Source organism: Pomacea canaliculata, linkage group LG13, assembly GCF_003073045.1.
Source record: "Pomacea canaliculata isolate SZHN2017 linkage group LG13, ASM307304v1, whole genome shotgun sequence".
Classification (NCBI taxonomy): Eukaryota; Metazoa; Mollusca; class Gastropoda; order Architaenioglossa; family Ampullariidae; genus Pomacea; species Pomacea canaliculata.
Genome location: NC_037602.1, coordinates 6,960,542 through 6,973,077, shown reverse-complemented (window position 1 = coordinate 6,973,077; position 12,536 = coordinate 6,960,542). Strand labels below are relative to the sequence as shown.

Sequence of the window (12,536 nt, the reverse complement as noted above, 5' to 3'; positions counted from 1 at the left end):
GAGAAAATAAAAAAGTTGACAGACAGGAATTCGAACAAACACTAAATGTCAATCAGACTGATAAACAGAAAGGAGACAAAACAAACTGGAAGAGCTGAGGAAATAAAAATGGTACTGACTGCGAGAGAAAGAGAGAGTGTAGCGGACAGTTAATGAACAGATGCAATTAATTTCCTATTAGTGGGATAGTCTAAAAATAGTTCAGGCCTTTTGTGATCAGCATATGATAAATGCTTCCTTATCTTTTGATCAATATTTTAATTTCATTTTTCTTTCAATAATGTGAAGTGGATAATTGGGTACTAATGTTCATTTTGTAGATTAAGTCGACACATACATAATAAACAAATAAATACGGGCGAGGGACAAAAACAAGCAGCATACATCATTTGCATTGCAAATCGTTGGTTTATTTTGGAGGAGACTAAAGTAATCCCATACTAAATAGTTTTCATTTCTACCCCTATAAGTAACACCAATTAAAGCAGTTTATTAAAATGTGTATAAAAACCTTAATGGAATCTTGATTCACTGTTGTCTCACTTTACATGTGCGTTCGTGAGTACATGCACGCGCGCCCGAGTGTGTGTCTGTGTGTATTCATGATCAATAGATTAAAAAAAAACCAAGAAAAAGCAGCGTACCATCTATAAGTATATTATTATCCAGAGAACAGGTACACAATAGATAAGTTTTTACAATTGTATCCTTGCCATTTTTAACACAAAATAATTATTGTGTGAAATGAAGGTTTCCAAGCCGTTTAATTTTAGAAGTACTATTTACATCTTTCGTCACTCAACTGCCGAAATGCACTTGTGTGTTTCTAAAAGAAAAAAATTAAAATTAAAAACCAAAACAATTAAAAATCAAATATTAAAAAAAACACTGAAAGGAACAAAAAGAAAATAATAACAACAAATAATGTATCAGTATTCTGGAGTCACTGTTTTCCAGGAAACAGAACCCTTGGTAATCAAACGTGTCAAGATTGTCACCTTCCTGCTTATTCCGAACCTGACCACAAGTAATTTTTCAGATTTCTATAGAAAATCTTGTCCGACATGTTTTTGCATTTAATGCAGTTCAGTGTGCTTCATTTTCCCACTGTATAATCATTTAAACTATTTCTTGGAAACAGTCTAAATAAGGATTCTATTGTTATTTTAAGGAAACCGATAGTAATCGTGAAACATGCCATCGTTCTAAAAATCAAACAAACAAAATACTAGCGACTATGTTATACTGAAGACAGGAACACAGTTTTCAGACTGCAGCAAGAAAGTGTTGTAAGCTATGCTTAGTGCGAACTATTTTGCATTTAGAATGCTGAAAATAATGAGAAAAAAGTAGTGCAAGAGGACATCGTAAAGAACATCCCACCCCTTCCCTTTTTTCCACTGAAAAGCAACAGTATCGCCAGTTTTCTTTCAGACTGAAGATTGTCAATGTTACTTCTGTTTTTTTTGAAAGGGAAAAGGACAGTGGGAAATGATAACCGACCGGAAGACAATTTCAAGTTTTTTTTTAGCGGGTCATGCCATAGGTTTGATTTTAGAATTCAGAAATTCCATACCACGTGACATTTCTCCTACTCCTAACCTTTGTAGCTAAATGCAAGCGCTGAGGTATGCGTGAGACAGGAAGGAGGGAGCGTCTAAAGGAAAACAATACGCTGGATGAGAGAGAAAAAAGTTGGCGAGAGGAAAGAGAATTTAAACCCAACACTGCCGATGCCAACCAATCCCTTGAAAATTTGCGAAGCATGGCAAAAACCCGTACTGTCTGTAAATTCAGCTCTGTTATAAACATGCGACAAGTTACTGACACTGCAGGACCTCTTCATCCAAACGATTTATGTAGCCATCTATGACAACAGGATATAATATTGAAGTAAAATTACACACAGTACAATAATTGAATTTTACACCAAAATTAATATCCTCAACAACCTCAACATCAATGTCATTTCACAGGTTCCACCGAAATGAGTTCGCTACATCTACAGAACCTCTACAAACACACGATTTAGACCAATTGAAAAAAAAAAAAATGTCACCCAGTGGTCGAAATTTTGTAATGCATTATTCACAGAAATGTAGTTAAGTAGTTTCCAACTGTTTATAAGCACACATTGTGCCCACGTCTCCTTCAGTGAAATAAAAATTAAAGCACAGAATACGTACTTCCATCGTGAAAAGTCCGCCATCAAGGTTAGTTAGCACAACGGTTATGAAAGATGATCAGAGCAGCTCTCCCCGGGTTTTGCCTGGTAAAGACAACAAAGATGTGTCCCGACCAAAGGCTTACCGCGCTCTTTGGCTGCCCGACTCAGGTGAGTGGAGAGCTGCAAGGTAGGCAGGTGAGGAAAGGCGGTGGAGTGCAAGGCTTCTGTCTTCTCTCACCATCCGCTTGAGTTCAGAGAAGCTGTTCTGTCCAGCAAAGACCTTCGTCGGCTCCGATTGACTGTCCAAATAAAACAAGACCGTGATTGGTTTGCCATGGCAACTGATCGTGAACCGAGGTGTTTTTTTTTTTCTCCCTCTTGGAGAGTTTGTTCTTGAAGGTGGAGGTCGGGAGATGAAAAATTTTTCTTTTTGAGATTGCCATCGAGTGTTGTACATGCATCTATGAAAGGCTGACGTCCATGTCACACATTCCACATAGTTATGAGCCACTGGTGGTCGAGAATCCCAATCTAGAAGACACAAAGTGAAGTCATATTGTTTTCTTCTGAAGAACCACCATAAATGCGAGATTGGGTAGACGGGTGAATATTTGGCTGTGATTGTACTGTAGCCCAGCACTCGAGACCTGACTGTCACCCCTCACTTCTGCAACTGTACCAGGAGGCTGCTCGAGCTGGTCGTTGGAGATAAACACACGAAACGGTGGAGGTTGGCATTAACTTTTTATGAGGTTCCTTTGCTATACAGTCTGCCCAGAGCCTGGAGGATGCCTCGCTTTGAGCGAGGGAAACACAGAAAAGCGCCGTAGCAGTGGAATGAACCATTTCATACCGACAGTCTAAGGCTGCACGCGCATCAACGAACTCGACAGCTTCTTGTACACTCCTCCTTACAGTCTTCTTCCTCTACCACAAGCTTTCATATGTGTGTGTGTGTGCGGGTGGGATTCTCCGTTGTTTTTGGGGTGAATTCCGGGTGGGTAGGCGAGGAAGGTGCTGCGCATCAATTGCAGTAATTGAACTCCCTCACGTGCGTGCACTTTCGACACTCGACGCGGCAACACCAGTAGAACTTGCAGTCACAGTCGTCCTTCTCCTCCTGCACCAGCGTGTAGTACCCACGCCCACAGCACATCAGCGTGCACCCGTCCAGTCCGTAACTCGTCTTGTTGCACTTCCGGCCCCTGGTCCCTAGGGACCCGAGCTCGGGGTTGTACTCACAGAAGTCCGGCGACTCGCGCAGGTACACGAGGTCCTTCTTGGTGGGTCGCTTCTGGCGCCCAGTCACTCGCTTCAAACGTTTACGTTTCTTGTCCACCGCACCAAACTGGCCCCGTCGAACTTTTCCTTCAAGGAAGCGCCCACGGAGCGGAAGGGTCTGAGTCTTCGCCAACAAACCTTGACCGAGCAGGACCCGGACACGCCGTGGCACTTGCAAACAATATCCACGCTGTCTTTGGTGGTCTGCAAGGACAAAGACTATGATCAGTTGAAGTAGATCGCTGACAAAATAAAATTCTTTCTGTGTAAAGAAACGTTTAATGCAAGAGAAATCGTGCAGAAGATATGATTTGGGGGAATAAAAGCTGTACAGGAGAAAACGAAAAGACAGTATAATAAAGGAATGATAGTATGAATGGAACGTGTTCTAACGTCTACAATGTGTATGAAAGCAAACATCTTTCATGTCTTTTGTGTCTGTCTAGAAAGCACATCTCATACAAAACAGCAAGCGTGAAAAAAAAAAAATAGAAATGATTTAATGGACCACAGCAAACATATGAATGAAGACAAGCAAGGACACATATAGATGTAGGGTTAGGGGATGATGGGGGTTGGGGGAGAGGGAAGAGAGAGAAGGGTAGAGTGAGATTCCCTTCTCTCTCTCTCACATAATGTTAAGCTTTTAACTAGAGGATAATGTTTGTTATGAATAATTTTATTGTCAGATGATTGAAAATCTGACGGCTTTATGGCAGCAGTAAACACTGTCTGGAAATCTACTCATAAAAAAACGATATTCATGCATATTTTTATGCTTTATACACAAATTTACATTATGAACGTTTGCATTTATACAAAGAAATACGAAAAATGGTACGTTTGAAAAGAAATAACAATGAACGGACGGAAAAAGACAAAAACAAAAAAAAAAACAAAAAAAAACAAAACAAAAACAAAAACAAAAAAAAAAAAAAAACAGAAAAAGAAAAGAATGAAAATAAAAAAAAGATTACGTTACGCACTTTGCGACCAGCCCCGTTGTTCCACAAGTTCATCAAGCCCTCGGCAGAGAGCTGCAGTTCGTTGGCGTCCACGAAATCCTTGCTGAACTTTGACCCGTACCGAATGTTGTCGGAGCAGCCACCCCATTCAAAGGTGCCGTCGGTGTCGAGGCGTCGCCGCACCCGCTGGTCGCACCCGCACTTGAGCAGCTCTCCCTTGGCGCATGCGCGAGTTACAGCGTACATGACGCCGGCGCTGGAAATTGCATAGATGTAGGCCGTCTCACGACTCACTGCAAACACACAACATCCACAGCTAGAAGCTCAACAGTCGCCAAATAACTTATCTTCAGACAGCAAAACACATAAGTGAGAAACAGTATTCGAAAATGACAATATTTAGAGAAAGAAGAGTCGGGTACATTATAGGGGTCCACCAAGATGGCTTCATTACAGAAGTTCAGTGAAAGTGTTTGATATAGGGGTTCAGTGAAGGTGACTTCAATACAGGGGTCAGTTAAGTGACTGTTTTTTTGAATGGTTTTAATGAAGATAGCTTCAGTGAAGGCGACAACATCACAGCAATTATCGACAAAAGACGAAAAAAAAAATGTGGATATTCCGTTGCTTAACTAAAAGGTGATCTCCCGTGTCGACGAAATTGTTGTTTTTCATTAAACAAAAGTATAACTTGAAACGAACAGATAATGTCACTTTGGGACTAAGTTATGTCCATAAATGACAAGGTCTAAATTGATGTCATAGCCTGAAAATATATTACGAGATACTAAAAAAAAAAAAAAGGTTTATTAAGGGTGACTACGGGTACTTATACAAAATGCATTAATCTGCGCTTGAGAAAAACTATGCTAGTTCTGACTTCAAGATTAAAATAGTAATACAAGACACTTTAGATCATGGCCGGCATATGATAACAGTGAACATAAACAGCCCTGCCACCCTACCCCACAGCAAGGGAGCGGGGGTAAGGGGTGGAAGAGGGAGACTGATGTTTTTACACCGAGCCAGCAACCATGGCTTTATCTCGGCACCTTGTAAAGAGGTGCCACATCACTCACATCAAGGAGACGAGGAAAGACCCAGAACATATGACCGCTCCGAGCATCCAGTCCCTTAGGCTGACCTTTGAACTGCACGTAATGTTTTGTGGGGCTGTGCCAGGACGAAACAATGAACTCCACAGTAAAACCAAACTCACTCATCCAGCCCTGGCGACTAACGTCATCATTAGAAACAGGAAAGAGGAGAGGAGAGCACCATGTGGTAGGAATGCAATTAAATTTTCCTCTTATAGCCAGTCGATAAACAGGAAATTTCATCTTTCATAATCGCAATCCGTTGGTGCGACCGGGCTTCTCTCGTGCGTTCCTCGCGTGCATTTAATCACCTCGCACCGCTGCCCCCCTGCCGACACGTTTGGCGAGAAAGGGGAATAAATCAAGTTGCTTAAATACTTCTCATCACAGTTATTTCTGGTCCCATTTTCTTGACGAGTTCCTCCCCTTGGACCCCCCGCCGACCTTTACTCCCCGCCAGTCGATTTTCTTTTTCATCATCCAGTCGGTTTTCTCGTAACCATCATCTTGCTTGCCATTCTCCCTCCGTGCTTTTCTCCTACCCCTCTCCCTTCCGAAACTCCTTCATCCCTTCTTTCCTACTCGATCCCTGTCTCATCTGTCTCCACCCTTCCTGCAAACTTCTTCATCCTTCTCCGACCCATCCTGCCAGTCCTCTCACGGGGTAAGGAAACCTACAATTCAATGGCCTGTATTGTCAAACGATGACAAAAATGGCTTCCACCGTCTCCAGGAGACAAGCGGCGCAGTTTTAACACAGGAAATGTATGTTGGCAGGTGCGCGTCCACTAGATGCTCCAACCATCATCATCCTCCCACCAACCCCACCCCTCCAAAAAAAAAAAAAAACTCTCATCAGCAGACCGTTGAACGGTAGAAGCGCTGAGGCCTGGCTTCTGGTGTGGACAGACATCCTTTCTCCAAAAGATGTTTGCTTGTTTTCGTAGAAATTTTAGACCTCAGAAGCTGTTGGGACAGCTGCTCAAGCTTCCGGTCGAAACCGCAAGCAAAAAAGAAAAAAAAGCACACAACAAAAATACCAGTAAACTCGAGTGATAAAGACGGCTTAAGAGGCAGAAGTTTCTCATATGGGAAACGAACATACCACCAATAACTTGCCTAATTCGTGTAGCTCTGGAATTCTGCGAGATCACATATCTCATGGCGAGGCTAGATTATCGCATGTCTTTATTAGATGTTCTCAGACTGCCAGAAGTATGGGGCGCAATGGGGGAAAAAAAAGAGGAACTTGGATCACTTCTTCAAACGTAACAAATCTTTCGTCAACAACAAAAGTACCCCGAAGCAAAGAAGCAAGCAAACAAAATTAAAAGAAATAAAAAGGAATAGTAAGACAATGTAAAGTAAATGGCGGCCTCTAACGCGTTTTGCATCAGAAATGAGATTACTAATACACTTGTATGTTCATGAACAGTCATCTGCCATCTGACGACTCCACTGGAACTTGACTGAAGCCTCGCCGTCCTCTCGTGTGATCTCTGAGCGGAGGCCAACTCACTGCATCCATTTCCAGATGAAACAGTGGGCACACGAAGAGAAAGAGAGAGAGAAGGAAGAGGAAAGGAGGGAGAGATGAAAGGCACGATGAATGCCTCGCACAGCGAAGTGTGAATGAAAAGGGGTGAAGTGGGGGAGAGATAATTATGATTTTTATGCGATGGACAGGAGGTCAAAATGTAGATACGGGAATACAAATCAGAAGGACGGCGATGAAGTGCTCGTCTACTAATTTCTGGGAGGATGGAGAGAACGGCGACGTGGAGAGGAAAAACTATAATATAATCGTCCCCCAGGGCGCGCATCTACAGGGTGTGCCCACACTCTTAATTAATTTTCCCGGGTCACACTGAGTTTATTGATGAACCCGCGCTCCGGTGTTGTCGACCAATGATCCGGGTTTTCCCAACCCTGCCCCCTCCCCTACAACCCCTAACCTTTCCGTTTTCCCCACTTGAGTTGCCCGGGAGAGAGGTCAGAGTTCTGCTCACTGCAAAGCTTGAGAAAAAAAAAAAATGAGGCGTTGCTAAGAAATGTCTGTCTAAAGATGGCTTCGGTTCACTAAAACTTTTTTTAAATTCCTTTTTCACATTAAGTCCAACTCTGAGGATTACATCCTTCATCTTCAACAGCTACCACTGTTCCCAGCTATGGCCTTAGGATCTGCTGCACAGTTTGTCCAGCTGGATGTAGTTGATTAGGGGCTTGACAGGGTAAAAGCTGATCACGAAAATATTTTAGATACTTGCCCAGAATCGAAACCATGGTCTTTGAAAACAGAGGCATATGAGTGAATGAAAAAGAGAGGAGGAGGTAAAGATGTCTACGCCGAGTCACAAGGTTCTGTCACAGCCAAACAGCCCGGCCTGTAAACATATGCTACACGCAGAAAAAAGCAGTGTGCCCGAGCCGAGATTGGAACCCAGGACAGCAGATGATTAGTACATTGGTGACACGTTTAACCTCTGCACCATAAGAACCAACGAAAAGGGATGAAAAGAAAAAGAGAAGGCAAGGGACAGTACAGTGAGTTTTATGTGTCCACCAGCCATTGGCTAATTCTAAAAAAAAATTTAAAAAAATGCAAGGCTGTAGGAGACTGAATACAAAAATTAAAATCAACATTAATTTGTCAACGGCTAACACTCATTCTACAGAGACGCAGGACCTCGATGTGTGGTGTATGGAAGTGGGCGAGAAGGGATAGGTTGAAGATTGTGAATACCAGACAGCCCCAAAAGGTAGGCGGGGTATGTGTGTATGTTGGGGGGTGTTTTACGCCGAGCCAGCAGCTAAGACTATCACGACCAGACAGCCAGCCCTGTAAACAGATGCCACATGCAGAGACACAGCCAGGAGGGTGGGAGATCGTCTCTGACGACTGGCTTGGGTGGATAGAAGACGGGGACAAAGACGCATAGAGGAAAGTGAGCAAAGACAAATTTCGGCATTAAGATTTCTTTCAAATCGAAAAATGCAGGTAATACACTGCGCAAACAGCAGCGGTCTGGTCCCTTGGTGTTGACGGAGAGCGTACCCCGAGGCTGCGGGTCTAGTCGAGGGAAATATCACGCAACTCCAGCGCGAATAATCGTTTTTCTCTACTCTGTGTGTGTGTCTGTGTGTCTGTGTGTCTGTGTGTCAGAAAGTGAATCCCAAAGAGTTCAAGAAATGATTCACTACTTGGTGCTAGGGAAACCATACCTGCCCTTCGAGCCATGTTCTGTTTTTAGTTTCAACACGAGAGAGTTTTTCTGCGTCCATGCACGTGCCTCCATTATTCAGAAATTTTTGTTTTTGATCGCCATCGTTACCAACATGGCTCAAAACATTCCCGAACTGATTGTATAATACCCAGCCTGACTGTTTGATACCCCGCCCACGACTTCTGTGCCAACCCATATCTACAGTCAACGGGAACATTTCGCTCCATTAGAGTCAAGACATTTTTTTTTCTTCTTTTTTCCCCCACATTCTGACACGGGGGAAGCTGAAGTTCGTTTGGTAATGCATACACCTGAAACTGTATAGTCACTAGAAAAAATGTTCCTAACATGCTTAAAAAAATAAATAAAAGCTTGAAAGGTGGATATTTCAATACAAAGGTTGTTAATCTGTCTTTCTGTAACTGATGTAAATTGGACAGTTTGTACTGAATGCGAGAACCTACTGTCCAATCAAGGTTATCCCCACAACACTCAATGAATACCAGAAGTACCAACGACAGCTCTTTAAAATGTTCATCTGAAGATTGCATGATCAGATCGTGGACTGCAAACAGATGATGAACCGACTTGAAGGTGTGATGCATGTTCATCTTTCTTGACGGAAAGGTTACACTTGAGGCGATGAAATGTTAGAAGGAAAATGGAGTTTAGCTTTCCTTCTATCCTGTCCTCACCTACCGCGTCTTTCTTGATTTAGGCTGCGAATAAAATCTCTCTCTTTTTGCTTGTGCCTGAACACAAGAACACCTTGACATGAGCAAGCTCAATATCCTGGCCAATCCAATATCGCAGTCTCCTGGCTCTCCTTCACACGATTGCGTTTGAGGGAAAAACTTGCCGACAGCAGACGGATTAGGGGTTCGCCCCGAACAGCGTCTGTCCCAAACTCTTTAAGTCGCCATGATGAAAGCCATAGAGTAAATGAAAATTCTTTGGCGACCGCCTACAAAGTTCCCACCTCCCTTCTCTCCCACCTCCTGTGTCTGTCGGCAAAAAGGTGAGATGCTTGTTTAAATTGAAGGGGGTCAGAGGGAGGGAGGGGAGAGAGGTCTGGAGGGTGAAGATTGGGACCGAGATGGTTGGGTCGTCATGTTAGGTGGGGAGGAGGGGTGGGCGCATCGTGACCCTGAGGTGGAGTGCCAGCTCGGTCCTTTGATGTGTTCCGACACAAAAGTCCAGCTTGGCAAGGACTAAAACGCTTTTTGAGCTGGCCCGACAAAACCAATCAAGGTCCTGGTCCCTGCACTGATCCCCCGACGGCGGGCAACTCTTGAGTGAAGCTGCAGGAAGTCAATGCCAACGAAGGGTGCGCGGGGTGAGCCGCTGACTCTTCTCTCGCTCGTGCACCGAGCTTCACAGATTTTGAACACTTCCCATTGTGAGACAACTGTGGCTATAATCTGGGTAAAAGCAAAAGCTATGACATCAAACATCGATGAGAAGGATTTGAATACTTTCTGTGGGTGTAATTCAAACATGGCGAGATGTGTTGCATTCGAATGGTTATGTGTTTCACTTAACAATAGAGTGTGGTTGTGGATATCCATGCCAATGAAGTGTGTGAGAGGGAGAAAGTGTGCTTAGATGGAGGGTGGGGTGATGTGGTGAGACTGTGACAGAAGCAGAACATCCACGACACTCACTGATTTTAAGGATATTGCCGAAGACGCTGGTGGTGTTGAAGGTGGAGCAGTTCCATCGGCGGTTCATGAACTGATGCTGGCACTCTTCGATACCCATGGAGGCGCCCTCGCTCAGCACGTGGATCAGCGACTTATCCAGGGCGCACAACTCGCGCTGGCGGGGCTTGAGGTAAGGCAAGTCCGAGCAGCTGGTCAGAGTCTGGCGAGGGCGATGCTCCCTCTGCCCCTTGCCGGCCGGCTGCAGCGCCCCCGAGCTGTGACTCAACTCGTCCGCGATGGGTTGATAGGAGCCGGCCACCCCCAGATACCTGCGACAAAGAGAAGGGTCAACTGAGGTTTTGAGTACAACTTTGTTCGCTTAGGTCACCTAATGTTTTTTTCTGTCTGCATCATCATCATCCTCATCATCCTCCTCAAAGGACAATGAAAATCTTTAGTTCAGACCAATGTTTTTTTTTTTCTTGGAATCGCAAGGTGATTGCAGAATTGCGGAGTTGCATGAGTTAGTAACATCAGAAGGTAGCGAATGGGTAGAGATGGTAAAGAAAATGAAGCAGAGTGTAGATAATTTTATAGGAGTGTTTTCATGAGCCAGTTGAAATACAGAGAAGAGGTTTTGCATGATTTCGTTTGCTTTTAGAGTTTGTTGACGAAGCACAGAGGGCAGCCAGACATGAGAGAATTACAAAGATGAAATTTTGATGAAAAGTTTTGTCTGCCATTCTGTCTTTCACGTCGAAACAACGCGAGTCACCGGCAGAGACAAATTTTCTTCGAGATATATTAACGATTGGAAGCGAGATGTCGAAAGTCAATATAAAAGCGACTTGTCCTGCGTGATTCTCGTGTTTTCACGTTAACTCAAACTTTCTGTTTTGGATCCGATACTATAATCAAAGTCGCAATTATTCAATGTGTAATTAATTTTAAGACAAAAATACCACCGCCACTATCTTTAAATAAAAAGACTATATATCATATTTTACAAGAGATAATATCAAACAAAAGAGTAAAGATCGTTAACCACAGTTTGGTCGTGAACATAATGAAGTTGGTGAGCACTAAGGGTGTAACCTTAATAATAAGCACGACTACATTCACACAGAAATATGAAGAGTTCCACAAGAAATTCCATCAACACCTCCCTTCCCCTTTACGGCGAAAGAAGCATGCAAGTCCAGGTCTGGTTTCTCGTCGAAGGAAGATAAACATAGGTCTGGGTGATAATCGGCAGTAAGATTCCAAGAGTCTTTTTGCCCTCCTAACGCTGAACAGCCAGCACGAGATTCAACTTATCATAAAGAAGTTCGCATGATGACAGTTTTCTGACAAGCAGCGTATCGTTGTGTTTACAGATGGGACCTGGGGTAGGCAATTATGGGGGAGGTGGGAGGGGTACGCCAGCAACAAGAGGACTAGAGGGAGAGAGAGAAAAAAAAAAAGAAAAGAAAAAAGAAATCGTGTTTGACGCCCTTTTTTTAGCGTCCATGTCTGACGTCCCGACTGGCGCTCTTCCTGACGTTCCCGAGAGCTCATCGATGAAGGATAGAAGAAGTCCGCGAAACGCTAGCGAGGGTTGTAGATAGGCAGTTCACGCGAGATAGGGCACTTCTCTCGTGTCTCTCCGTGCTTCGCGAAGGTACCAAGGGGAAAGGGGAGGCGAGGATCTGTTTACCTACTTCTTCAGCTGTCCTCCCCCACCCTCTCTCTTTCTCTCGGCGTCGCCTTCTCGGGGATACCACCCGGTGAAGTTTCTGGACGTCCTCCTGAGCTAGGAGCAGGGATGGCTCGGCAGGCGCACCCTAGGGTGGTACTGGAACTGGTGCACGGGTTTTTTTTTAAAAATTTAAATCATAGTTTAGTAATATTGTGCGACGATAGTCTTATTTCTTTCCCATCTTACCTTCTCTCTATCTTAGAAAAAAATACCTTGACAGTTTTGTTTTTCATTAACATTTTTTCCCCTTCATTTCTTCTCTTTCTACCTCTCTGGGTGCCACACGCGCAGTAATCTGTCATGTCAGGAATCACAAGAAATGGTCGTGTAGATTTGCTCTCCTCCCAACATTTAGCCTCCTCCCCTCCTACTTTCTTCTCTCCTCACGCCAACGGCCTACCCAATGGCACATGCGCTCTTC

The 12,536-nt window shown here is 43.9% G+C and overlaps 1 protein-coding gene across 1 annotated transcript in view; it reads right to left on the bottom strand.

Annotated features, from left to right (window-relative positions):
• Positions 1-641: 641 nt before the first annotated feature.
• Positions 642-12,536, bottom strand: part of LOC112554186 (protein Wnt-5b-like) — a 59,620-nt gene continuing 47,725 nt past the window's right edge. The window contains 4 exon segments of the mRNA XM_025221828.1: positions 642-3,508; positions 3,511-3,652; positions 4,435-4,706; positions 10,399-10,706. Of these exon segments, the coding sequence (XP_025077613.1) occupies positions 3,192-3,508; positions 3,511-3,652; positions 4,435-4,706; positions 10,399-10,706 (1,039 nt within the window). The 3' untranslated portion in view covers positions 642-3,191.